Source organism: Neolamprologus multifasciatus, chromosome 22, assembly GCF_963576455.1.
Source record: "Neolamprologus multifasciatus chromosome 22, fNeoMul1.2, whole genome shotgun sequence".
Taxonomy (NCBI): Eukaryota; Metazoa; Chordata; class Actinopteri; order Cichliformes; family Cichlidae; genus Neolamprologus; species Neolamprologus multifasciatus.
Genome location: NC_140459.1, coordinates 7,915,973 through 7,942,847, shown reverse-complemented (window position 1 = coordinate 7,942,847; position 26,875 = coordinate 7,915,973). Strand labels below are relative to the sequence as shown.

The window sequence follows — 26,875 nt, the reverse complement described above, 5'->3', positions numbered from 1 at the left end:
GGAAGAGGTGATCTTCAAATATGGAAATGATCACCTCTAGGTACGGCTGACCTACGGCTAGCGCAATGATCACGAGATCAGGGTTAATGTCCAGCCGCTTTGTGATGTCTTTAAAAATCACCTTTTCAAGTTTTTTAATCCCCCTTTGTGTAATTTTGAGAGGTTTTTGCTCAACTTGTGCCCACAGAGCTGTGAAGAGGCGCTGCTGAATCGTGTCAGATGGCGACACCTTTGCCTCTTTGGAGGCACGTGTAATAACAGCATTTATTAGCTCTTTAACGAGCATCTGTTCTTCTGACACTGGAGGATCCACGAGATCAACTGACTCTGGATCCCCCGGATTCTGTTGCTGGTTGCGTGACTGAAGGCAGCACACACAGTGCTTCATTTTCCCCTCGTCGCTCTGTAAAATGTTTACCCCAGGGACGACACCACATTCAGACTCTTCAATCTTTGCCTCGACTTCAGTGGCGCAGATTTGAATCTCCTCGGTTGTTTCAATGGCAGAATTCATATTTTCAAATGATATAACTTTTTTACAATCTGGACTTGATTCTGTATTTTGTGTAAATTGCTGAGTTTGTGTCTTTGACATTAATGCCTCTTACTAAACTTACCTTGTAACTAACGCTGTTTAAACGGTTGTACTTAAGGCTTTTACCAAGGTGATGTCACACAAGACATGAAAGGATCAAAGGGATTCTAGTGCTAAGCCCCGCCCACATCCGAAATGACGGCGACGTGACGTTACCCTAGCAACCGCTATACAATGGCGATCCTCAGTTGTTGGGATTACGTGAAACTTCTTTGGATGTCAGACATGTAGCCTGCTGGTCCACTGCTTTAACCCACAGCAAATATTGTTAAAATCCTTCGTTTAAAGTTAGAATGTCAAGCGACCCCCCCTCCGACCCTCACCCACTGTGTTGTTGTCGGGTTTACCGTGACGGCTGGCAAGCTATGCTAATTTAAATGTTTATGTAGCTTCACTCATTCGCCTGCAGACACAGGCGGCTATCAGAATGGTCACACGTCTTCTTAGAGGACGTTACAGGTGAACACGCGCGGTGAGTTACAGCCAGCGAGGAGTCACGCAGTTTTTGCGTGCATGTCTGTGCTCGTGGACATTTTTGAGCAGAAACACTTGTTATTAAATTATGCACTTACACTCAGAGTTAGAAATGAAATATTTGTATTAGAGGGAAGGAGTATAACAAACTATAAATTAAGCTAATTTGCACGTTTTATTCTGCTTTTCTCATCAAAAAATGATAATGTACGAAAAATATCTAAATATTAACAGAAGAAAGTAAAACTAAACTGTCTCACCACCCCTCTCTAAAATGAATATTTAATATCATATATAAACGCATACACTTGTGCTAACAATTCAAGAAACATTTGGAATATTTTATATCCCTCCCCTCTTTTTCCTTTTTTCCAGATCCTACACATGTGACACATGGGCAGCATGGTGGCACGGTTAGCACTGTTGCCTCACAGCAAGAAGGTGCTGAGTTCAATTCAAACCATCAGGCCAGGGTTTCGTCTCAGGCTTCCCTTTCTGAAGGAGAAGACATCTGACGAGCTGCACTACGCTCAGGACGCCACAGAGTTTCTCTCTCATATGGGTAATAAAGGGCTTGCAGATTGGCCAGTCACTGCTGCTTTAAATACATTTATATACAGGTGACAATTATGTTGTTGGGTTTTTTTAAAACAAAAAGACAGAAAGTCACATTATTTGATCGTAGAGTGTTAAAAATTCAAAACAGGAACAGAACTGTGAAACATTTCATAATTCCAGCTTCTAATTTTGAAACATTTTTATTATTTTAGTTGGTTTTTAATGGTCTTCTTTGCGATACATGATCACATTTTTACAAACCTAATGATCAAAAGATTTCTGCTGTGGCATGTTAACCTTACATGCTGCATGACATTCAAAACAAGCTAGCTCCCTCTAAAGATGTGAATTTTTAAAAACAACACAGAAATATAGATTATTCAATTTTAAGAAATGTTTAATCATTTGAACTTTTTGTTCTTCAGATGAAAATGACCACATGGAGCTCTTCTGAGTTGTGTTTCTCTTGGCAGGGTGTCTGATGAGAGTGTCTGATGCCGACGTGAGGCAGCTCATATTTGAATGCGTGAAATCATTCTACAGCTCTGTGGCTCCCAAACAGATGCTCGATGGTACGGATGGTACCACACGAAAGCCTCGGACTTTCCCTTCTAACAACCGATTTTCTAGACTTTCACTAAGTGAGGCTCTGTCATGGCGTCTGTGGTGGCATGCTTGTGCTTTTCTTTGTCCTTTGTGTTTCTTCTCTTTTCTTTTCATTTGTTTTCTTCATGTTTTCTTTATTAGAATTGGTTAGATTTCATATAGATATGTACATGAGCTTACAGCCGTACCCAGTGTCCTATGAGGCTGTTCAGGATTAAGAGATAAAGTTTTTGAACACATGATAGCACAAGTTGAATAGATCATAAAATCTGTCAAATATGAGGCTGAAATAAGGATTGGTAACTTATTTTTCTGATAATTTAAAAGAGTGTTTTGGGTAGACTTTCAAGAGTCATATCACCAGTGTGAAGTAGGTGGCTGGTCAGTACAAGGGCTCATTTTTACTTATATATTTTGTTGTTAGTTTAGTCCTTATTAAAGTAACTGACCATCATTTGTTCCAGAAACTCATGTTTAGTGAGACTCTAATTTTTATTTTCATCTGAATCTAATTTGTGTTTTTTTTTATGACCATGGCATGACTTTTTTAATGATGATTCCTCTTTAGTTATCAGTGTAATTATCTTGTTCCTTAATGTGTTTTTCCTTAATTTCTGTTTTATGCACGCTTTTAGAATTTTTAATGATTATTTTTAACATTTCAAAAGTTTTGGGTAATGATGGTTCATCTAAGTTGCACAACTCTGCATGTAAGCATAGAAGCAGTCAGTTTTAAATTGTTCCTGGTTTGAGTGACTTAAGTGTTTGGCTTTCAGTGTAGATATAAGCCTTTCAGTATTCTGCTTTTTCCTGTCCGTCAGAGCACTTTGTAAACATTTTAAATTAGCTATTTAAAATCAATTTTCTTAATTATAAAGATTTCTATCGACGGATGCTCATCTGTCTCTAATGAGTTTGGTCTACACCAGGGGTGGGCAATCTCAGTCCACGAGGGCCGGTGTCCTGCAGGTTTTAGATGTGTCCTTGAACCAACACAGCTAATTTAAATGGCTAAATTAGCTCCTCAACATGTCCTGAAGTTCTCCAGAGGCCTGGTAATGAACTAATCATGTGATTCAGGTGTGTTGACCCAAGGTGAGATCTAAAACCCGCAGGGACACCGGCCCTCGTGGACTGAGATTGCCCACCCCTGGTCTACACCAATCCACCGTCAGACAGAATGTGTACTAATCAAGGAAACGGAAGGCGACTGAAGCCATGTAACACGGACTCATAAGTGGGATAACCTGACAAAATATAGGACTCTCACATGCTTTTGACTTTTAATGAAGTATGTAATCCATGTAATACACACCTCATTAAATAAAGTCCAATGAAACATTTTCATTTGAATTTTTAATCAGGTTTTCTTTATCTGTATTTAGGAAATGGGTAAAACACTAATTATATTTTAGATAATATCTATGCAGAAATATACAAAATCTTAAAGGGTTCGCAAACTTTTTCACAAACTGATCAATCAGTCAGTAACTATATTTTCTCTTTTATTCCAGATTCTTACTTTGGCCAGGGTCACAGCTTCCACGCCACCGGAGGCAGAGGCGGTAAGAAGGCGCAGACGCGGCACTGTATCAGAGTGCTGAGATCGGTGACTTCTCTGGGCGAAGAGTCTGTAAACCAGGACCTCTGTGATCAGGGAATCATCAACCAGCTTCTGGGTGACTGGACTGGACACATGACACATGCTCAATATCAACATTTACTGTTGATAATTTCAGTAGAGTCAAAGCTGTCGTGTTTCCTCAGGGATTCTCATGCAGATAGACGCGGGTCCTGATGAAGATGATGTCGTCGCTCTGGAGATAAAGTCGGATATTCAGGTGATCCTTTCAACGCTGTGTGAGACCGACATGCACAGAAAGGTAAAGCTCATATAGCTAACTTAATTAAAGCGCTTAGAGCTGGGTAGTTGGATATCTGGTGAGTCTGTGTTTGTTTGCTGCCTGTTCTGTTTCATAGGAACTGTTTGGCTCAGAGGGAGTTGAGATGGCGGTTCATTTTCTGAAAAAAGGCTCCGACAAGTTTTACAGCGGCCTCGGACACAACAAGCTCGTGCTCTCCACAGTGGACTGTGTGTGGTCAGTGAACTGCAGCACACTTTAATAGATGAACTGCTGTATTTATTCATATTTGTACAGTCATTTACATTTGCCAGATCCAGGCTAGAGTAATATGAGAAACCAGAAGTGTAACTCTGTTAGCCAGATGTATGATGATGTCTTTGTTAGGCATAATTTAATTGTATAATATAGTTTCTGTATTGGAGCAGATGAAAAACTCACTTTGATTTAATGGCATAACTGCCTTAGCGGACAAATGGGACTTGCTCAGTTTACATAATATGAATGCAGTTCAGCTCAGAGGCATTTAACCTCTTAAATCTGGGGCCTTTTGCTGATATTTATTTTATTTTTAACAATATTTTTCATTTTTCTGAAGGTTTATGCAGTAAACTAGTCATAATGAACATTAATCAGTACGACTCACAGTGAGCTTGGGAGTGGCTGCAATCACGGCACTGTAAGAAGGTGACAGACGTACTATGGTTGTTCGCCTTCCTTGACTCCTCGCTCTAACCAGTGTTGCTCCCTGCCCAGGATGTGCACTTCCTCATAATTGAAAGATTGGCCACTGGCCTGCAGGTTCAAAAGACTGCAGAGTCCCACCCCAAGGATGCAGGTCTTCTGTGTGTTTAGCGAGAGGTTGTTTGGTTTCCCTGATGCATGATAAACAGCAGTCCTCCTGGCACTTAATGACGTACACTATATTATTCTGTTTACTCCGTGAGACCTGGGGTCCTTGGAGTGGACCATTTTTTGGCGTAGTATGCTTTGGAAAGTGACAGAGATGCTGTGTTTTTCAAAAAGCCTGCCTCAGCTGTTCACATAAGGCAGGGGTATCCAACTCCTTAAGGGCCGGTGTCCTGCAGGTTTTAGATATCACTCTGGGTCAACACACCTGAATCAAATGATTATTTCATTACCAGGCCTCTGGAGAACTTCAAGACATGTTGAGGAGGTAAATTTATCATTTAAATCAGCTGTGTTGGATCAAACACATCTAAAACCTGCAGGACACCGGCCCTCAAGGCCTGGAGTTGGACACCCCTGACATGAGGGATCACCAACAGTTTTTATGCAGGCAGTGATTAACCTTCTGGATCCTGGAGGATCCTGGAGGGGGGGACTGTGCTCTGAGGAGATGGTGCTGTAGCGTTCTAATAATACCCAATTTGTGCTCCAGAGACTGGTGAGAGTTATGCCTTAAATACTGGGCTGTAAGCATTAGTTTATGGTACATATGAACTTTCAAAAGTCTCCCTATTACTCACAGTAATTTGTCCTTTGCCTGTCATATTTCATATCCTCCCTGCTGAACTCGATGTGTTTGTCCACAGAACGTGAGTGAATTGTGGTCGATATGAACAGAATCAACTTTCTGGGAAACATTATTCACTACTTTCTACAATATTATCTACATTTAATCATAGTTTTATCCATAGGCTATAGTGTAGTAACAGATATGACAATTATTATGAAGAGGGTCAGTGAATTTTAACCTAATCTGGAGAAATATTTGATGTCTACCCCATTAGAAATAAAAGTACAGAATCTCGAGATCTGTTATAATGACCTCGAGTTCAGGTCATCATAACACTTGTCATATGGGTCTAAACTTGATTTTTCAGTTCTGTTATGGACCTGCGAGCAGCTCAACAAGCACATTTTTTGTTGCAATTACAAGCCAACTATCAGGGGTCTATTTTTTGTCTCCTACAGCTGAGAAAGTTTCTGTCTGTGCGCCTTTTCTCCCATCAGGTCGTGTATCGTAGGCTGCTACACCACAGAAGATTACTTTCTGGTTAAAGACGGGGTGTTTCTTCTCCTCCACTTACTCAGTGTGAGTAAAAGTTTCCTGAAGTTACTGTCGAGGCTTTAAAAGTTTCCTTTTTTCTACCTGTATTTTGCGATTAAAAATAGGATTTCAGCTGCTCTGTGTTAAAGCTAGTTCATGTAAGGCAGCGTTCACAGGTAATAGAAACGTCCTTTTCTCCTGCAGACAAGCCCCAGGTGTGTGCACGGTGTCGTCCTCGCCATCTTGCTAGAGTTATGTGACAACCCGAACACGGTGCCGTACATTCTGACGTGGAGGGACGGCAACGGACAGACGGCTCCGAGACTCCTGCTGCAGCTGTGGAGAGAGGAAGAGGAGGAGCTAGGAGTTCCTCGAAATCAACATGGAAGCATCGCAGGTTGATTCAGATCATCGCACTGAGAACAGATTTTACCTTTTCTTTCAATTAGATATTAAATTGAAATAAAGAACTTTTTTATGTTTTTTAGATTTCTGCTGCACTAACAGGTAAATGTTTCTACTAAACTGCTGATGCAATTTTTTTTTAAAAAGTATCCTGTTAGTCTGTAATGTTGTTTTGGGGTCTTTTACGGGCGCCTCTGCTTTGTCCTCCACTGTCTGTGTTGGACTTCGACATACACAGCATTATTTCTTTTCCCAACCTGGATTTTATAAGCATCTGATTTTTATCTGACATTTTTATGTAACGATAACGTTCTGCACCACTGAGCCAGCCAGATGCAGGGAATGTTTAAATATAACTGGAAACATAATGTAAATGAAAAGACATTTTTTACGTGTGTTTTTGCATAGCTGATGGATTTTTTTTCATCTCTCCGTCTCAGACAGAAGGTTTTAAAAGTTTTACATTTTGCCAGCAGGTAAAAATCAGATTTTAGGCTCTTTTGGCTCTGTAATCTCATATATTTCTCTATATTTCTTTTATCTTGAAGATCCTCAGAGGCCCATCCTCAGTCTTTTCCAGCTGGATGAAGCTCAGCTTTCATTTCCTGCTAACGTGCCGAGTGCTGCAGTATTGGAGATGTCAGAGAACCTGCGATTGAAGATTTACTCCGTCTTCTGCAAAATTGGTAACCAAACAAATTATTCAGTTTCATACTAAATGTAAAGTATTCATTAAGAAGATTTTGTAATTAGAGTATTTGATTAGCCCAATTTCTTTGTAGCTCCTCCTATATACATATTTAGGCAATAAAAAATACTACTATGTAAAACAAAATGCTACTTTAACATGTCACTTCTCGCAGCCTTTCAAACGATATTCAGTCTCAATTTGGCTTTTTTTAATTAAGTTTATCTCTTATTGATTGAAGATCTTTTAAAGTTTTGAAATACTGAATATAGCGATAAAACGATATCATAATGTTCCGGTCAAAGCATTTGCTAATATTGTTATATTAAAAGCAGTCAGTAGTATTTGTGACTTTTTCCTTTCAGGGTTTCAGGATCTTCCTGGATTGTTGGGAAAAGATTATGTGACTCTGACCATCATCAGGAGATATCTAGACTTTAAGGTAAAAGTGAAGAAAAAATATTGTAGATGCTTCATATAATAGTTGCTCAGACTGTGTTCAAAGTTTGTTCAAACTTGAAATGAATGTAAAGCTTCAGCTGTGAGTAGAAATGTTCAAAGTGAAAGTACAAAATTCCTCGTTATACAAAATACTGAGACGGATTTGAGAATCTGTCAGGAAAACCATCTATAAATAACCGTTAGTCACAGGGAGTAAAGACAGACTTAAAGGAGTCTGGAGCTCTCTTAAAGGTTTCAGATGCAGAGGACATAAACCGAGATAAACATCAGCATGTCTGTCTCTTGTGGTGCTGCAGGTCGGTGAGGTGTGGGATGAGATCAGCCGGGAACTGAGTCTGGAAGGCGTGAGGCCGATCAGCCCCGACCAGGAGGCTCTGAGCACCATCTGCAAGATCGCAGAGGACACGGCGAGGAGGATCGTGGAGGAACAAAACAGCATCCTAGAGCACCATCAGAAGGAGGACATCAGCGAGGAGAAGCTCACATACACAGAGGTTCGGAGTAAAGGAGTGGAAATAGCTTAGATGAAAGTCAGCTTAAAATGTTTATCTTTAATAAAAAAAAACCAAAAAAGACAAATTATATTACACAGATTGTTTTTTTTTCTTCCTGAGCTACTATACAAATAATCAGATTTATTTTCACATGCATAATCAAACAAATTCAGTCTTTTTTCTTTTTTTTTATATGTCTAGTAAAAAGTTTTCATTGTATGTTTGACTAGAAGCAGAGATCCTCTGGGACAATTTGTTTTAGTTGGAGGAGATGCCGAAACTGCCTTTACATATCAGGACCTCTCCAACACTGGATACGTTTATAACTCGTTTAAAGACCCATTTTTACTCTTTGGCTTTTAATAATGTATGAGTCTGTCATTATTTTATTCTTATTTTTTTCTTATCTTTTATTTTACTTTCCTTTTAAATTTTATCTGATTATTTTATTGTAAAGTACTCTGGTCAACAGTTGTTGTTTTTAAAAGTGCTATATAAATAAAATTGATTTGATTTGATAGTAAAATGAATTCTGACTTTTTTCTGTCTTTATCACAGATGAAGTCTCGCTGGAAGCAAAAGGAGTTCATGGAGAAGTCATGGGAGGATTATGTTTCTAGGACTTCAAACTATGAAGCCCTGAAGGTTTAAAGATTTTTAACCATAAATTCTATCCTAATAATAATAATGATAATATCTAGATTCTCAGTATAAGTAGTAAGTGTATATTTTTGTTATGCGCTTTGTATACAGGAAGTAAAAGCACAGAGGGAGAAGAACGCCGAATCATCCAGACCTAAACCAAAGCACGAGGATGCTGCTATCCACCCTGCTGAGGTCTTTACACTTAACCTTTCATGACTTTTACAGGTCACCCGCTTCATTGATTTAAAATAATTAAATCTCATATCTTATTTTCACAAAATGGAGCAAAGAAAAAAGTCTGTTTCAGGTGTAGCTCATTTTCTGGTTCTGAGAATGAGCATTTTTAATGCATGTAATGAATTTCAGCTTAATTTGGAGTTTGTGGCTTAGAAAGCATCACTGAAATTAGTTTTAATAGTAGATCAATCCTGACATTCAGAGGCCCAATAACATAAATGAAGAAGATGAATGAAAATATATAAGACGAGATTAGACGTACTTTATTATTGCCAAACTTGGGAAACTCCTTTGTTACATTAGTTAAACTAAAGTTAAATGGAGCAAACTAATAAATAGCCTTTCTAATAACTTCAGTAGATCTTAACTCTGCACTAATAATGCACAAAGCACAAAATGATCATGAAGTCAGCTTAAATACGCAGGGGGTAAGAACAAATGATGGTGAGGAATTGGTGTAGTTATTATGCAAACTTTTAATATTTTAAGGTGATAACCAAATATAAATGTGAAGTTTTGGTGAAATGTGATGCCCTTTAGAATATGCTCTGTAAAGAGTTGTTAGATACAAAAGAGTTTCTTTATCTTTAATTCAGTTCTTTTCCTATTATTTGTGAACAATGATCAAAATTTTAAAAATTGAGGAGCAACTCGCTGTAGTCTTGATGTTCTGCTTCGGTGTGTTTCAGCATTTCATCGGACACGTCGTTGGAGTGGAGAGCACGGACGCTCAGGGTCCGGCAGGAGTGAAGGTGACGCTGGTCAGAACGCCGGTCAGAGCCCCAAGCGAGGACAAAGGAGAACCAACAACACCAAACCCAAACTACTTCAGCACGGCGTCTTCTGCAGACTGACGTTACCGAAGTGACTCTTAATACAAGGCATTCACATTCTTCATGTAACAGCATTTAATGTGCTGTACGCTCATAAAATTAAACTGCATTAATGTAAAGACTGCATTAAGGTGTTTTACAGGAATTGTCAAGATACATGAGTAGAGGGGTCAGAAAGTTCATTACAACTTAAAGTGAACTTTAATGGTAAATGGCCTGTATTTGTATAGCGCTTGACTAGTCCCTAAGGACCCCAAAGCGCTTTACATATCCAGTCATCCACCCATTCAGGGTGGCTGTGGCTACAATGTAGCTTGCCATCACCAGCGTGGTGATGGCAAGCTACATTGTAGCCACAGCCACCCTGGGGCGCACTGACAGAGGCGAGGCTGCCAGACACTGGCGGCACCGGGCCCTCTGACCACCACCAGTAGGCAACGGGTGAAGTGTCTTGGCCAATGACACAACGACCGAGACTGTCCAAGCCGGGGCTCGAACCGGCAACCTTCCGATTACAAGGCGAACTCCCAACTCTTGAGCCACAATCGCGAGTTAAACGATAGTTTAAAGCAGTCCAAAATAACTGAGTCCAATCGGCAAGAAGATACATACGTTTTGTTTTGTTTTTAAACGGGGGGGGGGGGGGGGGGGGAAAGGGCAGTGAAGGAGTGACTCAGTGCAAACAACCCACACTAAAAAAAAAATATTATTATACCTAAAAATGCAGACTTTAAGTAAGTTAATTATGCAAGTTTTTTGTAATTTTGTTACCAAAGTGAAATGTTAAACATTAAACTTAATGGTTAAATGAAATTTACTTAATTGGTGTGCATTCGGTTTATACCTAGCATGTTTACCTTATTGATTAATAATTTGAATAATTTGCATTTTACTCACAGTTATTGCTTCATATTTATGAGGACAAGTACCATTGTTTTGATTGCAAGGTGTAATTCTAGACAGAGTGATGATTAGGGATTAGACACAGGTGGAGACTCATACAGGACAAAACTCCAGAGCAAAACAGAAGGAAAATGAAGAGAAAACAACCTAAAGGTATGGAAGTTTGTATCCACTATCTAAAAAAAACACAATTTGGGGTTGTTAACTCAAAAAGAAAATAGCTTAAAATTTTTACCTTTGCTCTGCCTTTTTCGTTTTCTGTGGCAGAAACAAGCTTGCATAAAAAAGACACGTACTAAACACAGAGACAAGAAAACTCACATTAAACATGAACCCAACAGCATTAACACAACGACGAACAGATTGGGACAATCTAAACTCAAAATAGGAACCGAAGCAAAATACAGACCAACATTTAAAAACTAAGGCTAGAACAAGAAAACCAACTTGTCAGGAAGAGAAACCAAGAAAGATAAAAGAATAATTCAAGAAAGCCGCTTATAGTGTTTATATTTCTGGTTCCTGTGGCTCTAGAGGGATGCAGCAGATGCAGACGTGAGGTCACTCCATGTGTACAATCAACACCTTGTAGTCTAGCCCACCACCCCAGCCCTTTATACAGGCACACACACACAGTCTCTGTCCTTTCAGACAACGTTACACTGGCTTACTTTAATTTCCTGAAAACTTATCTGAGCCATAACCAGACTATTATATTTTTATTTATTTACATATTTTTCAAGTCCTCTCAGCGTGACTGTCAGAAGCAGTAACTTGGCTTTCTTCTGGAGCTAACATGACTTATTTCAGTGCACAGAGCATTCATCTACAATCTGTTTTAAATTCAAATTGGGTTTTTTTCAAATAATTATGGTTTTTGCATCAAAACTAATAAAGTAATTAGATTTATTAACAATAATCTTTAAATTGTTAAAAATAAAATTCTAATGTTTTCCTGCATTTATGTAACCACTCCTGCACCACGAACAAAGAAAGCCTGAACAATCAATGTGGCCTCATAGACTCCGCTGGATTATGTAACATCACTGTACCCTCAAACATAATAAGCCCACAGTGTAATTACATTAACGCTCTCATTAAATGCTGCAGCTTGCAGTTTTTTTGGCTGTAAAAATTAAACTTTTTACTGCTGGGTTGTTAAAAAGTATTTTCTCTTTTATGGGTTACATAAGTGACTGCAGTGCATTAACACACATGTTCCTTCAAGCGTGCAACATGCTGCACAGAGCGACCTCTTCTTCTCCTCCTCCTCTCTCCGCTCTCACCCGTCTCACTGGCTGGATGGCCAAATCACCCCTGACAGGCCGGAGCTTTTCATGCAGCGCTGCGAGTGTTTGTGTGGCACACTGTACAAAAGAGCAGGGACACACAGGACCCTCTTCAGCACGTCGGGCTGCCCGCTGTTTGCTCAGACTGCCGAGGGGCTTCACGGGGCCGGAGGTCCGTCTGCCGTCGATGAAGGCACGTCTGGATCTCAACTGGATGCTCATCAACTCCACGAGGACCTCCTAACTTCAAACTGTGAGGCTGATATGTTTTACCTGAAGGCTGATGACGCTGTGGAGACACCAACAATAAATGGCTTATAACACATTATAATGAAGCTCTTAAAGTGATAAAGTAAAAGTTTATATAATTACAGCTTTTAAAGTCATCAGTTAGCTTCTGCTTAAGGCAAATACGTCCAAAAACATTTTAAAATGTGTTATAAATTGTTTATTAAAGGGTCACACAGTGTAAGCCTTAGAAATACTAAACAAGAAGACTTAAAATAAGGTATTGATATTAATAAAACTTAATATCCTCAAACATTTCCTTACTTTCGTGGCTTTGAAACTGAGATTTATGTGACAAAACATATGTAAGGCTGTGATATCAGTTTGAATTACCTCAATATGACTAAACTAGTTTGGTTAAAGACAGTTTTATGTTGTCTGCGGCGTATTAGGTTTGTTACAATGCATAGCTCAAAATAAAATTTGAAAGTGTTCATTTCTCCACAGAGATTTACTTCTCTTGAGTATGGTTTAAATATGTATCTATTAAAAACATCCTCAAATAAACCAGGCAGTTCAAAGTGAGGCAGAAATCTGTTTTTAAAGTCACTGATTTCCATCAAGAAGATTAAGTTCTCCTTGAGATAAATCAGAGGGTGTCACAGCAGGATAAATGAGATGTGGAAGAACAAATGTGTCTTTTTCCTTTATTTTTCTGTAAAATGCATCTAATTGTATCTTTTTGGGCTTTTCCCATCAAACAGTGAAGGCATCCAAAGCAACCATAATATATTCAGCCAGTTTGCCAGACACTGAGTGAGCCTAGTCCTAAATTAAAAGAAAATTTCACTGAAGATCTCCTCTGAAAATTGTTTTAAATCTAAGTCCATGTCTGGGAAACTGAGCCATACTGTCTGCATAAATCTCATCTAACAATGCTCACTTAATGAAAACAGTAAGAGGGATGGGAGTTTTCCTCTCCTGCAGGAAGCTCCTCTCCCATCTGAGAAACGGAGGCAGCAGGAATGATGATCAGACTGGGAAGACTGACACCGGGATACTTCCGCCTCCTCCAGGTTTGTGACTCTTAATTCCTGATTACATCCATGTTTCATCATTAAGGGGTTCTTCATCAGTAAACGTGTGTGCACAGAAAAGTCTTCTAGCTGTCGTTATCATAAAGCAAATCTGAGTCTGAATGAATATTTTATGGTTTCTATACATTTTTAATAGCGATACTTTAGACTATGACAAACAGCAGCAGTGGGCAGGATGTTCAGAAAGCTCCATCTCAGGAGGGTTTATGTTATATAAGCTGTTCAGACTCCAGCAACAGAAAAATAACTGATGCTGTCGTCCTGCTCAGTTCTCAAAAGTACCAAAAATGGTGGTGAGGTAGGTGAGTAGATTTAATGTTTACCTACATAAAAAAATGAGTGACTTCTTCTTTAGCCTTTACTTTATATCAATTTGATCTGTAATCGCTCACAGATCAAAGACACATCAGTGGTTTTAGAACTTTTTCCTTCCATTGGCCCATCGGGCGATTAAATCACACTTTTTGTGTCTAATTTAATTCCTTCATATACTGTTAATTTAAGCTATAATAAAGTAGTTGAAAAAAAACTGCAGTGAAGCAGGTTGTGTCTGGTGGTAAGGAGGTAGGTCTGTCACGCCTAAGGGGTGGAGTTATGCGGACTCCTGGGCGTGTCCAACAGATGCACAGATGACAGGTTATGATGTTTGCTACTGTAGTGAAGTTGGAAAGGGTTTAAAACTTGTTACTTTATTAATCCACTCTGAAAATAAAAAAATGGAAAACTAACTGAAGACAAGCAGAAGAGACAGTGAGGCAAAGGACTGAGGGGTGAGACGGCGCTGTGTATACAGCAGTGAAAAACAAGAAGTAGGTGCAGACAATCAGCACAACCACAGGGGAGGTGAGTGTGGGTTTGTCCCTTAACCTGCTTGTGTGTTTCAGAGATGGCGTTTGTTCCCATGGTTACTCTGGCTACACACCTGGAAGCTGTTTCGTATCATCCACAATCATCCAACTGTCTGCAATCCAGTGATTACCCGCCTGCTCTTTAAGGCTGAAGAGTCCCCTCGGTTGATGCCAGGTCGATGTGTAGTTCAGCTCTGCTGTGGACGTTTCCTCGTCTCTGCCAGCCCGTGTGGTGAAACGAGAAAAGAAACGCTGCGGAGGAAATACCTCTCAAGATGACTCTATCTTCAATAAGCCTGTTAAACCTTTATTCTGGTGTCCTGCATTTGAGTCCAGATCCTTCAAAAAGTGATTGTCTTGCAATTCTACAAAAAATGCAAACTAGAAACGGGAATGGACCCAACACTTAATAATACACCAGCAGACTTCTATGTCTTAAACTGTGGTTTACCGGCTCCACATTTCCTTCATTCAACCTTGTGTGCACTTGATTCATACTTGTATAACATATAGTTACGTTGGATGACCCATCTGCTTTCATACGTAAATTACAGCGTGACACATAAAAGAATTTAAAATAAGCCACCATGATCTCGAACTTCTGTTGTACTGTGATGTTACATGATACTGGAGGAGGAGGGAGGTGGCAGTGGAGGACTGCCACCTCCCTGTTTCTGGATTTCTGTTTTTATTTCATACTTTATCATTTTTCCAGTCTGGAAAGAGTTACGTGTCAAGAACACTGTTTTTAATTTTTTTATGCAGCGTGTCATGAATGCTGAATGGTGTTTATATTTCTATGGTCGTGTGTGTGATCTGAAGATTCATGTGTAGTTCTGCACTGTGAGGGTTTGCCTCACAAGAGGTTAAAGTATTTTGAAAACAAGGTTTTATGTTTAAAGCTTTGAGAAGACTGAGAAAAGTTCTAAGAAATGTTTCATAGCAACTGAGAAAAACTGTAAGAAAATACAAATCTCAAACGATGAAACGGAGTAAGCGGTGAAATTAAATCTTCTCTCTGCTGCTCCCTTTAGGGCTTGCCACAGCAGGTCGTCTGTCTCCATCCCACTCCGTCCTCAGTATCCTGTCACGCCAACCCTCTGCATGTCCTTCACTACATCCATGAATCTTCTCTTTGGTCTTCCTGTCTTCCTCCTGCCTGGCAGCTCCATCTCCATCCCATTATCCCTCCCTGTGCTAAATTAAATAGTAAAATATCACCATGTGGGGTAAGTGGCTGGTCAAAACAAGTTATATCACACAAAAGGTCTCAGCTTTAGCAACATTTTGATCCAACGCTCATCTTCTAGCCACTAGCCAAAAAATCGGGAGCATCAAAGATGACTTGCACCGAAGCCTCCGGGTTTATTCACAGGAGAGATGGCACCATCTACTGAGCAGAGACGGCTGCTGCAGATACTGTGTACGTCCACCAGCTTTATCGCTCTGTCAGATTTCCATTCATTGCTTTATGTCCAATCACGTCCAACTAATCTGTCAGCGTAGCTGTGTGTGGGCAACACTGATTCACAGCCTTTACAGTTAAAAATAGTTTTCTTTTGCTTCATTTCTGATGATTATTGCAACATCGAGAGTAAGAGACTGTGGTCATTGTGTGGTCATTGTGTGGTCACTGTGGTGGGTTCGTGTTATTTAAATATGCAAACCAATACTTGTAATGCACTTACATAAGAGAAATATGCGAAATGAAGTGAAGTGGGAGTCGTTGTATTATACAAGCCAAGTCGCAGTGATCTTTAATGTTTCGGCTGCTGGCACAAAAAGCGTGTGGTATCAATTGTATGACAGAAGTGAGGCAAGACAACATGTGAGGCCTTTTAAATGAAGTTTTACATTTTTTGTAAATAGCAGGCCTGGAGTCATCCGGCGTCTCTGCCTGTTAGAGAGTATGAGTCAAGCCCTGAAGCAACATTAACAGACAGGGAGGAACAAAACCCTCATATTCATGATGTGTCAGTGGAAATGAAAACAGTTAAACTGTGACAGCAAATTCAGAAACAAACTAAGCCTGCTCAGTAAAAACATTTATCACACAAGGTGTGCACGAGAGTTAAACTTAGTACCTGAACTCAGAAACATTAGATTAGAAAACAGCTTTTCACGATTTTCCTTATGGAAGTAATGAACACGATGTATTGAGATAAACAATTTGACTATTATTATGCTGTTTGATGATTAAACTCAGTTGACCCACCATAGCAGGCTGGAGCCCAACAATGATAGGAATTAGGAACCCCAGAGTCTAGATGGTGGTAATGAAGATGAAGGGGGGATGATAGAACAGCAGTGAGATTTACAGTAGACAGAATAGCGGCTGATTGGCTCACAGACGGTGGGCAAGAAAAAGACTGGAGTAGAGTAATGATTGAGTTTGCAAGCGTGGGAAAAGGGAAGTGATGAAGAGAACAGACTAGCAGCTTGAACACCCAGGAAAGCAGGTGGATGACTGATTACATCTCTTCCTTATTGAACTTACGCATAAGCTTCATTTAGATTCATGCTTGTATATGTTTATGTTAAGAATACATATTCTTACCCAAGGTGGCATGCTGTGACGTTTACAGAAACGCAAGCAGGGACGACCTCAACCCCCTCCAAAAACAGAACATCTTATAGAGTTGAGAAATACTATTATTTATATAGATGTCATCTAAATATTTGTTATTAGGTGACAATGAAGAGTGATGGAGGAATTTTTAGAAGCACTCCTTCAATAAAAGTAGCAATGAAACCACCTTACTACACATAAATCTGCATTATGTGCAAATTGCACTTAAAGTATCAAGAGTATTCTGCAGAACATTGTTCCCCATCAGTGTTATATGGATTACTGCTGTAGGTGTTGAAGGTTGAGCTGAATTTAAATGCTTCATATGCTGTTTAATAATGCATTATATTCTATAAAATCATACGTTTGCCCGGGCTGCTTTGTGAAGACCACTTATCTTTAAAAACAGGTTTTAATGAGCTCAGAAAATAGACCTACACCTTGTTTAATGACAAAAGAATTACTGATGAATTAAAAAGTTTGTCCCCTGTCTAACACTGACTGTCAATACGTACAGGAGGATTAAAATCTTAATTAAAAATGAAGGTGCTGTGTTGGCAAAACAGCTGTTTAAACTGTCTGTCAATCAAATGATTTCTCATAAATACTAACCTGAAAGTGCAGAGCCTACATCTCTGACTTTTCTACATCACACGTTGGTCAAGGTGGTTCATATGAGGAAACTTATCTGTGAAGTTGATAAGTTACAGTCATTTACTTCTGTTCCCACACGGCCACTGATGGAAACTGATCTCAGAGCAGTGAAACCAGAGCAGTAGTTTGTCTAGCACATTGGTCCCCCATCGGTTTCACATCAAACCTGCTGGGTGCTTAGCTTGACAGGGTCCAGCTGTTGTTTACAGGACACACACATGTCCATGAAATCAAAGGAAGCTAAAGATTCCAGTGGCCCCACATAAAGCAGAGTTAAGCCTGCTTCCAGAAACAATAGCCAACTGCTGCCACAAGATTCACTAATTTTAAGGATGGATGCAAAATGACAGAATGTTTTATAACAACACAGTTTGAAATGAAAGCAGAAAGACTGATTTGACCTTGGAAAACTTTCTTTAATATCTATTTCTAGATTTCACCAGACAGGCAGTGCTTTTTTTTTTTAAAAAAAATGTCAATAGTTCTAGTTTATCTGTTATATTTAGCCAGCAGTTTACTTTCTTTATCCATACTAAGAACTGTAAGTGTTAGCTTCAACATTAGTTAATGATTTTGGATTTTTCAGCCAGCTATGTAGCTACTTTTCTGCAAGCTGTCAGGTCTGTTTAGCTAACAGTATTATCTGTTAGCTAAACAGGTTATCTGTTTAACCTGATTTTAGCTAATGATTACAGCAACGGTTTAATCTATAATTGTATCCAGTTGTTACAACTGCTCACCCCAATAACTGTATAGCATAATATTTTAGCTATTAACATCTATACATCTATTAACATCTGTATATATATATATATATATATATATATATATGTATGTATGTGTGTATATATATATATATATATATATTTTATTTTATTTTTTATTTTTTATTTTTTTTTGAGTTAACACATTCCTCAGTAGAAATACATGCACTGGGGGCGAGTGGAGACCCCTCCAAGATCGCAGTCGGTGGGGATACACGCTCCAACAGACTGGCCCAGTCCATGTCACCTCTATGTATATTTGATCTATGGAAAGCCACGTTAGGCTTTCCAGCACCCAGTGTATTCAGGTCTATGTAGTTTTGAATGTTTGGTTCTAGCTCACACAGCTTTGACAGGTGAAACTTATTCACTGTATTGAAGACTCACAGGTGAAGTTGAAAATACCATCTTTTGTATTTTTGTGCAGGCACGACTTTCTGGTGTAATACACTGTCCTGGCGTTGCAGATCTAGGGGTTCCAGTTAAGACGTGGTCAGCCTTCTAAAGAAAGTGGGAATCTCACCGAAATATTCAGTTACTTTGCTGTGTTTCTTGCCAGGACAAAGGCTCAAACCATCATCTTCTCCTGGTATCGAATACCAAGGGTCCTTCTGAAGTAAGCTTTAACAAGTAGGCTTGAATTGAGTAATTCAGAATCATGAAGTATGGATTGGCCTTGCAAAATCTGTAAATTTGCAACCTCTGCCCACTAAGGAAGAGCTGATGAAACATTATAGGTTACGCCATATCCCCAGTGTACAGCCTCTGCCATGTCCTTACCTAGATTGTTTTTGTTCATTTAAGTCATGGGGTAGCCTAAAATCACACATATCAAGGAAACACTCAACTCACTCAACAGTGAGAACCTCTGAAATACTCAGTTTCTGTTGCCAGTTCTGTAATGTGGGCACATTTTCCACTGAAAAAGAGTATTTTGAACACCTTCGTCAACATTTGAAAAAGCAAGAAACTGTGTCCTGTGTTTTCAAAAATTGTAGTTTCAGAACTAACATTTATGGAACATTTGCGTCACATAAACATCGCAAGCACACCCCCCACTCTTTAGATGAGTTTAAAGAAGACGTTTTAAAGAGGTTTGAAAAGCCTTTACAAACAGATCAGTGCAGCGATGTAGTTAATCAGGAGGGTGAACAATCTGACATTGAGGAGTTTAGAGATGATGATGTGAATGTACTGCCAAAGTTGATTGAAAGAAGCTTGGCTCATTTGATGTTGAAATTAGAGAGTTCATTTCATGTTCCCAACCAATGCATTGATGAGCTTGTAGAGTCGTTGCATTTTATTTGTCATTCAGCTTCCACTCCCATCATGAAAGACATTTTACAGTCCTGCTTGAAGAGACACAACTGTGAAGTTGATGAAGCCATTGTGTCTGAAATGGTGAACAACATATGTGTTGCTAACCCTGTTAGCGCTGCCCTTTGTGATGGTGGTCCTCTCTCTTCTGCCTTCAAAAGAAGAAAGTATTTTAATGAACACTTTTCTGTCGTGGAGCCGATTGAGTATATTCTTACTGGAGAGAGTAGCTTCCAGTATGTTCCCATTCTAAAGTCTTTACTTCAGGTTCTTAGCAGGAAAGATATACTAGACCTGATCTTGAGTGAAGCAGAGGCGCAGAGAACTGTGTACAACTCATTTCATGACGGCACCTTTTACAAAACCAACGAGTTGTTCTCAAAAAATGACCTTACAATTGCGCTAAATCTCTATGTGGATGACTTTGAGATTTGCAATCCTCTCGGTACATCCAGGAAAAAACACAAAATCACATCTGTATATTGGGTGTTAGCTGATGTCCCTTCATTGCTCAGATCTGAGCTAAACTCAATCTTCTTTGCACTGACGGCAAAACTTAAATATTTTCATGTTTTGTCTGGATATCCACCTGATGTGTTGCATGATCTCTTTGAAGGTGTAGTGCCCCTAGAAATAGCACTGTGCCTAAGACTATTCATTCACAACAAATACTTCACTGTTGAAGAGCTGAACAAATGCATCAAAGAGTTCCCCTATAAATGGTCGGAGAAAACCAATGCACCACAGCTTGTTCCTGTGAACTTTGCCCAACGGAAAAGTGTGGGGGGCAATGCCCACGAGAACTGGGCTTTGCTTCGTCTCTTGCCACTCATGGTTGGATCAAAATCCCTGAGGCTGACCCAGCATGGGAATTGCTTCTTGTGCTTCGAGACATTGTTGAGCTTGTCGTGAATCAAGTGCACACAGAGGAGACCATTTGCTTCCTGGACAGTAAGATATCTGAGCATAAACACAGGTTTCTCATGGTTTTTCCAGAGCAACGCCTCATTCCAAAACACCATTTCCTAGAACATTATCCAGAACTTATCAGGGCTTATGGTCCTCTGGTGTCACTGTGGACAATGCGGTTTGAGGCAAAGCACAGCTTTTTCAAGCGTGTTGTCAGACATACTCGTAGTTTTAGAAATATTCTGCTGTCACTGGCCATGAAGCATCAGTTGTTGCTTGCTTATAACCAACATGATTCCAGAGCTGTCAGACCATTACTACAGGCTACAACACTGTCTACAATGGATGTTAGTGTGCTGCGAGAGGATATCCAAGAAGCACTGCAGGCTAAGTTTCCTGGTGAGACATGTGTCCAGATAGCCAAAAGTGTGTGTTACAGAGGCACCAAGTACACTAGTGGAATGATCCTGGCTTATGGTTCCACTGGTGGTCTACCAGATTTTGGGGAGTTGATCCAGATTGTGGTTTTGAAAGGCAATGTGGGATTCATAGTGAAAGGTGTAACTGCTTGGTCAATTGAACATCTGAGGAGCTATGTGCTTGAGAAACTGGTCCAGTGAAAGTCATAGAGGCAGCTGAGTTATCAGACACGGTCCCCTTGATTTCTTACATTTGTGGCGGAACAACCATTATGACTCTTAAGTGCAGCATTTATGTTCCATAAATGATTTCCATACTTTGTGTGGAGATTTTCAGCTGAAAAAAGACAAACCCAAATCTCAGTCTTTCTACTATTTTCAGAGATGGCATATAGTTAATTGGCTCCTAGTTTCCATACATGGAGATCAAACTTTATTATATTATGCACTATTTAGCTGTTACTAAGAATTACAGAAACATGTCAAAAATTTGGTCTACAGGTTACCTAATGTCACAACCGTCTCAACTTCGAGTGATCCTTGCAGATCATGATGTCCGTAAAGTTACCATCTGGAATCCCAGAAACGGTGGATGACCTTTATTCAGCCATCCGTGATACCTTTTCCATTACAAGAGACTTCTGTCTTCACTGTAAAGATGCTGATTTTGGTGATGAGTTTTTTACCCTTGTTTCGACAACTGACCTTAAGGACAAGGACACAATCAAGATTGTGTTTCTCCAGGACCAGGAGCCTACAATAACCTTGACCTTAAGTGATGTGACCAACGTGACTGATAATCCATCTGAGGAGGACTCTGTTGACACCTCATCTGTGTCAACTAATGACACCCTGATTCTTTCCGCATCTGAAGATAGTCCAGGGCACCGTTACCAGCACTGGCCTGTTCAGTTTCAGATTCCCAGCTTTTCTGACCTCACAGAGATCCAAATTCGGTCAGCCAACGAGCACTTCCAAAAAGATGGGACTCTTCTCCCTACAAAAGATTTAATTCCACTGCTTCCTGACATCCTTAGAAAACTAGCAGAAGCTATTTATAAGTATACTGCTTATCCATCCAGTCTGCAGATCAGTGAGGTTGCAGAGGTCCTGACTCTAAAGCATCCCTGCCTGAAAGAGCCAGGGTCCTTCAATGGATGCTATGGGTGGGCGCAACGTCTAAAGTACAAGATGAACAATTTCAGAAGCAAGCTTAGAGGTCTCGGCTGCCCTGAAGTTGAAGTAAACTCACTTAAGAGGAAAATAACATGTGACCAATACCCGGCAAAGAATGTCAAAAAACCAAAGAAGGCTGAGGTGAACTACCTACCCCCTCATGCTCAAGGTGAAACTAGTGAAAGTTTGGAAAAAGAGAGAATCGAGCTACTGAGTGAAGTGATGAAAAGGGACAACTCCAGAGTGGTAGCTCAGAAAATGGACAAGATGTTCAGCCTTCGTCGGGAGGAAATAGTGAAAGAGGCCCCTGCCATCAGTGACTTCATGAAGCGCTGGCCTGCTCTTTTTAGCGAGGTACAGGTGAGATAAAATGTTTATTAAACCAGTGTTTTTGTGTTGTGGATTGATGAAATTACAAATTAAAGTCAGATAAATAAAAAATTTAGAAATGCATATATTTACACCTAATACATTTAAATGTTTACAAATGCACATTTGGATTTTCATTTATGAATTATTTATACTTATGTCTCTTGTTGTATTTTATTCTGGCGTTCCCTGCAGATATGTGAAGAATTTAAGAGGATAACAACAGTCAGCCTTGAATCAACCTTTCTGGCCAGGCTTGACCAATGCACCCCAAAACTGATGGCCTTGACCCTGTCAAAAGGAGGAGCTGCAGGTCTGAGGATGAGGCAGATTAAGGACATGCTTCTGCAGGTATAATGAATAACTTTATGAATAGAATTTATTTATGAATCTTTATTTGCCTTACGTTTTTCATGTCAAATGTTGATATGGCTGCTTTGAACAAGGTCCATTGTATACTAACACTATTTTTTTCCAAAATTGTTCATATTTTGGTTACACTTGCATCTAGGGCAGGGCAAAAGAAGAAAATATGTCGTCTGTACAATATACACTGTTTATTATTTTTAAATAAAGCTCTATGATTTACATAAAGTGTTTCACACGCGCAAGCACGTTAACAATACATAACATGGAGGAAGACTGTATCTGTGCCAGTTACATTGTAATTGAATGAATGGATATTTATTGTTATTATACAAGTTCAGAGCACAAGTACAACAAAATGTATCTTTATTTTAGTGTTTTTACTTATGAAGAAGGAATGTCCAGGTGACAAGCGCAGCGTTTGTCAGATCTCCGCAGAGTGAGACAGCCATGCCCCCCACTGTGTGCGGAGTAAGCAGGTCCCAAACAATAAGAAACTCAGGAGAATAGCCAGATCACCTTTTCCACCTTATTCCAAATGATCTTTTTTATTATTTAATTTAAAAAAAATGCTTTATCATTATGGATATCATTTTCAGTATATGAAGTAAGCTACTTACATCTGATTTTTTTTAACACATCTATTTTTTTCTATCAATCAGGACAACACAGTTGAAAAGCACAGAGAAATTGCTATTCACTGCCTCATAGTCTATCTTGGAGAGAAGGAGGAGGATCTTTTCAAACAATACAGCGTAAGTACTTGAGTTGGTTTTTAATTTTTTGTTTAGTTTTGAATGCATGTCTCTGTAGGGTCTTTGTGTTTTGTTCATTGGATTTTCTGTTCAGGGTTGAGTATTTAAGTCATTCAGTGCCATAGACGTCTTTAGACCTCAAAATGAATCCGAACGCTCAGTGCCATAGACGCCTCTTGAGCTCTTTATTGAATTGAGAAGGTGGTGGAGTTGATTACATGGATAAAATCCCACCAGCGTGACAGTCGGCTCTACTGAGAACGAGTATTGTGGCGCGATTTTTGATCCAGCTCGTCATTTCGAGCTTGAGGTGTCTGCAGCCTGACGTCATGGTTTTTCTAGCGATTCCAGTGAACATGAACCGGATTTATCTGACCAGTATCTCCTGTTAGAAACTTCTGAAGGCAGCAGGGACCAGAATAATGAACGATTTGCTGCATAAAACACACAGAAATTGTTGATAGACGAACCGATGACCGGGTGGGGGGTGAACAGACTAAGTCGCGCACTGACTTGTGCACATGCGGGAGTAACACACACACACAGACTCTCTGAATCATAAATCAGTCGCTTTTTTCTTATATATTTTTCAAATGTTGAAATTGTCTATAAACAACTATTTTTATACACAAAATAATCTGCCAAAAGTACATTTCTACAGGTGATTTTTTTACTTTCATAGTAGTAAAACATAGTTGAGATGTTGCATGAATCATTGAAACACGAAATATTTACATCAAAGTCACTGAAAAACCTATTTACACAAAGCGCTTTTGATCCAGAAACAGGTGTTTTGTCATGAAAGTTTCTCTTTTCTACTGCAGATTTCTAAATAACAGAGGTAGAAACATTTTTTTTTTGCTGCTGAAAGAAGAGAGACTCATTTTTGTCATGGTGGTTTCAGAATTCACATAGTCATAGAACAAAATATTCTGTGAGCCTTCAAATCAGTGAAAAAGCTAAATATCTCTGGCACTGAGGGGGGTATGAAATCTGAGAGTGGCTGGCACTGAATGAGTTAAGGGACATTCCAACCCTAAGTGAAGATATGTCTATTGCCATGTATAAGTGAGAAAAAAGCATTTCAGAATTACAATCCGAAGATGTTTATTGCCATTGTCATTGAACATAATTTGCTGAATAGAAACCTGTTTCCGTGATAAGGTGCAACATAAACACACAGGATAAAAAATTTTGTAGCCAGCGCAGTCATTTTCCTGATCTGGCAGCAGCTTTAGCAGAGCATAAACAATGGAAGTGAATGGCAGGTACTAGCATTTTGTGTGCAAAAGTGATTAAAATCACTCAATAATGATGCCAAGTATTCCTGGGGAGCTCAACAATCATGCTGACTGCAAATGAAAAGTATGAATTGACATGAAGGATTTTCAGGAGCCGATTTAGACTTGGGACTACATTACAACAAAGCACTGCTGTAAGCCTCCACATGGTTATAACACAGCAGTTGAAGCCACTGCCGACCAGTGTCTATAAACCAACATGCTATTTGTGCAATATTTCTTCAACAAATCAAAGACCCATCCATTGTTACTGCAGCTTACTATGCTTGTATAGTAGTGGCTGTGTGTGTTTGTTTATGGAAGCTGGAGGCTTTTTCAACTGTTGCGTTATATCCATGCACCATGCAGTGGATGTTTACAGCGGTGTTTGTTGTAACTGCAATGTAGTCTCAAGTCTAAATCAGCTTCTGCAAATCTTCCGTGTTACTTTTGCACTTTTCATTTGCCGTGAATATGATTACTGAGCTCCCAAGAAATATTTGTTTTCATTACTGAGTCATTTTAATCACTTTTGCACACAACATGCTAGCACCTGCTATTCACTTCCATTGTTTATGCTCTGCTAAAGCAAATGGATTGCTTCCGGATCAGGAGAATTAGTGTGCTGTTTACAAAAGGCTTGTTTCTCACTTTCTAACTGTGGCAATATGGCAATAGATAAAATTTCACTTAGAAGTGGAATAACCCTTAAAAATGATTTATTAGATTTTCTTTTCAAAGTGGAAAAACAAAACTGTGAAAAACAAGACATTTTTTATTTTAAACTTTGGATTATGGTTTAATTTAGCTTTTAAAAATTACAGAATGACAAAGTAAAATCACTGAAAAACACAAAAGACAACCTGTTTTAGCTTATTTTCCTACCTGTAGTAGTTCATTCCCTTATGCACGTCATCCTGAAGTGCTTGAGCTATGTATTTTATACATCCTAACATTTAATTTCTCCTACAAGGATGAGGAGGAGCTCAACGCAGACCTTGCAATGCAAATCATGAAGATTGATATCATTGGTGATGGGCCTGCAACCATCATCGTTGAGGGATCCAAGATCCTGGAGAGGATTGATGTTGCCAGATCCTGTGCTTTGATGATGGGAGTAATCTACGCTCTGAACCTTACCTATCCCAAGCAGCTGAAATTTACCTTTGAGGTATTTCAAAAGCTATGCCTTGAGCTTGATGGACAAAAAGCCAGCTCTAAAGTAATGAATCTTAAGTTTGGTATTTTCTAGAGCAGACTTGATAGACCATTCGTGAGTGAGTTTCACAAAAACCTTATTCCTGCATTTCTGGCACTACTTCATTGTGTTTTACTAAATTTTAAAGCGCTGTTCTTAAGTCTTCTGAGTTAATGTTTTGCCGTGTCTTAAATGCTGTTATTTGCACATTTTTAAGGAATGCGTTTAATTTCTCCCATGACCTGTGTTCTGAGGGTACTGGTGTGTTTTAAAGTTTGTGTAATGCCCTCTTTAGCTGGCCTTAATCTTGAGGGTGAAAAGTCAAATATAGAAGAGAATCAAGAATACTTTGTAAGAGTGCTGACAAAGTTGAATGAAAGAAGCTTTGCTCATTTTATGTTTAAATTAGTGCATTTAATGTATAGCAGCCTGTCATCTTTTGTTTTGACTCACTGTCACATGTTAAAGTAAAAAAAAGAGGATTCAAGTAGTAGGTTGTATTACAATTTTAATACACAGTTCCTTAAGTTTCAGCGGGCAATTTGTGTTCTAGGAAACTGAAGCCCACAAATCTTGCACTTCGCACGCACGTTAAAGAATTGTGATGTTTGTTATTGTAATTAAATGGGTCTAACTCATTTGAATACATCTGTCTGAATTTCTATTCTTTCTGAGCACCAGGTACGAGTCCCTTAGCTGATGTCCAGGTATTTGGCATCACATCTGCCGCATTCAAACAAATACACACAACATCCATTTCTTTTTCTGAAGGTCATGACACAAGAGCACACACAGCGCATGTTAAGGCTGACCTTCGTTTGGGGAAAAAAAGTGATCGACAAGTTTCTAAGGTCTTAGAAC

At 39.3% G+C, this 26,875-nt stretch overlaps 3 protein-coding genes and 1 long non-coding RNA gene across 8 annotated transcripts in view; all 4 read left to right on the top strand.

Moving 5' to 3' along the window:
• LOC146492837 (uncharacterized) overlaps positions 1-18,771 on the top strand; it is a 33,393-nt gene extending 14,622 nt beyond the window's left edge. For 3 of the 4 annotated variants that reach the window (XM_085149302.1, XM_085149303.1, XM_085149300.1), the window contains exons 6-7: positions 15,273-15,467; positions 15,549-17,167. In XM_085149302.1, the coding sequence (XP_085005428.1) occupies positions 15,273-15,467; positions 15,549-15,635 (282 nt within the window). In that variant the 3' untranslated portion in view covers positions 15,636-17,167. Of the gene's footprint in view, positions 1-15,272; positions 15,468-15,548; positions 17,168-18,652 lie in introns of those variants that run through there. The other variant, XM_085149301.1, reaches the window with a different exon arrangement.
• Positions 1,448-9,894, top strand: LOC146492839 (cilia- and flagella-associated protein 69-like). Its single transcript, XM_085149350.1, has 13 exons — positions 1,448-1,631; positions 2,101-2,199; positions 3,748-3,912; positions 4,001-4,116; positions 4,214-4,332; positions 6,073-6,154; positions 6,314-6,506; positions 7,063-7,200; positions 7,568-7,644; positions 7,961-8,158; positions 8,717-8,803; positions 8,912-8,995; positions 9,730-9,894. The coding sequence occupies exons 1-13, from the start codon at positions 1,463-1,465 to the stop codon at positions 9,892-9,894; spliced, it is 1,692 nt and encodes a 563-aa protein (XP_085005476.1). The 5' UTR covers positions 1,448-1,462.
• Positions 10,536-15,226, top strand: LOC146492838 (uncharacterized). The gene is made up of 2 exons (XR_014872068.1): positions 10,536-12,318; positions 13,281-15,226. It is a non-coding gene; the product is annotated as an uncharacterized LOC146492838 (long non-coding RNA).
• LOC146492836 (uncharacterized) lies at positions 18,709-26,658 on the top strand. Of its 2 annotated transcripts, none has more exons than XM_085149313.1 (5): positions 18,709-18,841; positions 21,372-22,400; positions 22,611-22,766; positions 23,444-23,536; positions 25,790-26,658. In XM_085149313.1, the coding sequence occupies exons 2-5, from the start codon at positions 21,420-21,422 to the stop codon at positions 26,066-26,068; spliced, it is 1,509 nt and encodes a 502-aa protein (XP_085005439.1). In that variant the 5' UTR covers positions 18,709-18,841; positions 21,372-21,419; the 3' UTR covers positions 26,069-26,658. The 2 variants fall into 2 exon arrangements, with proteins under 2 accessions (XP_085005439.1, XP_085005438.1); XM_085149312.1 differs by having other exon boundaries at positions 21,372-22,406.
• The last annotated feature ends 217 nt before the right edge of the window (positions 26,659-26,875 follow it).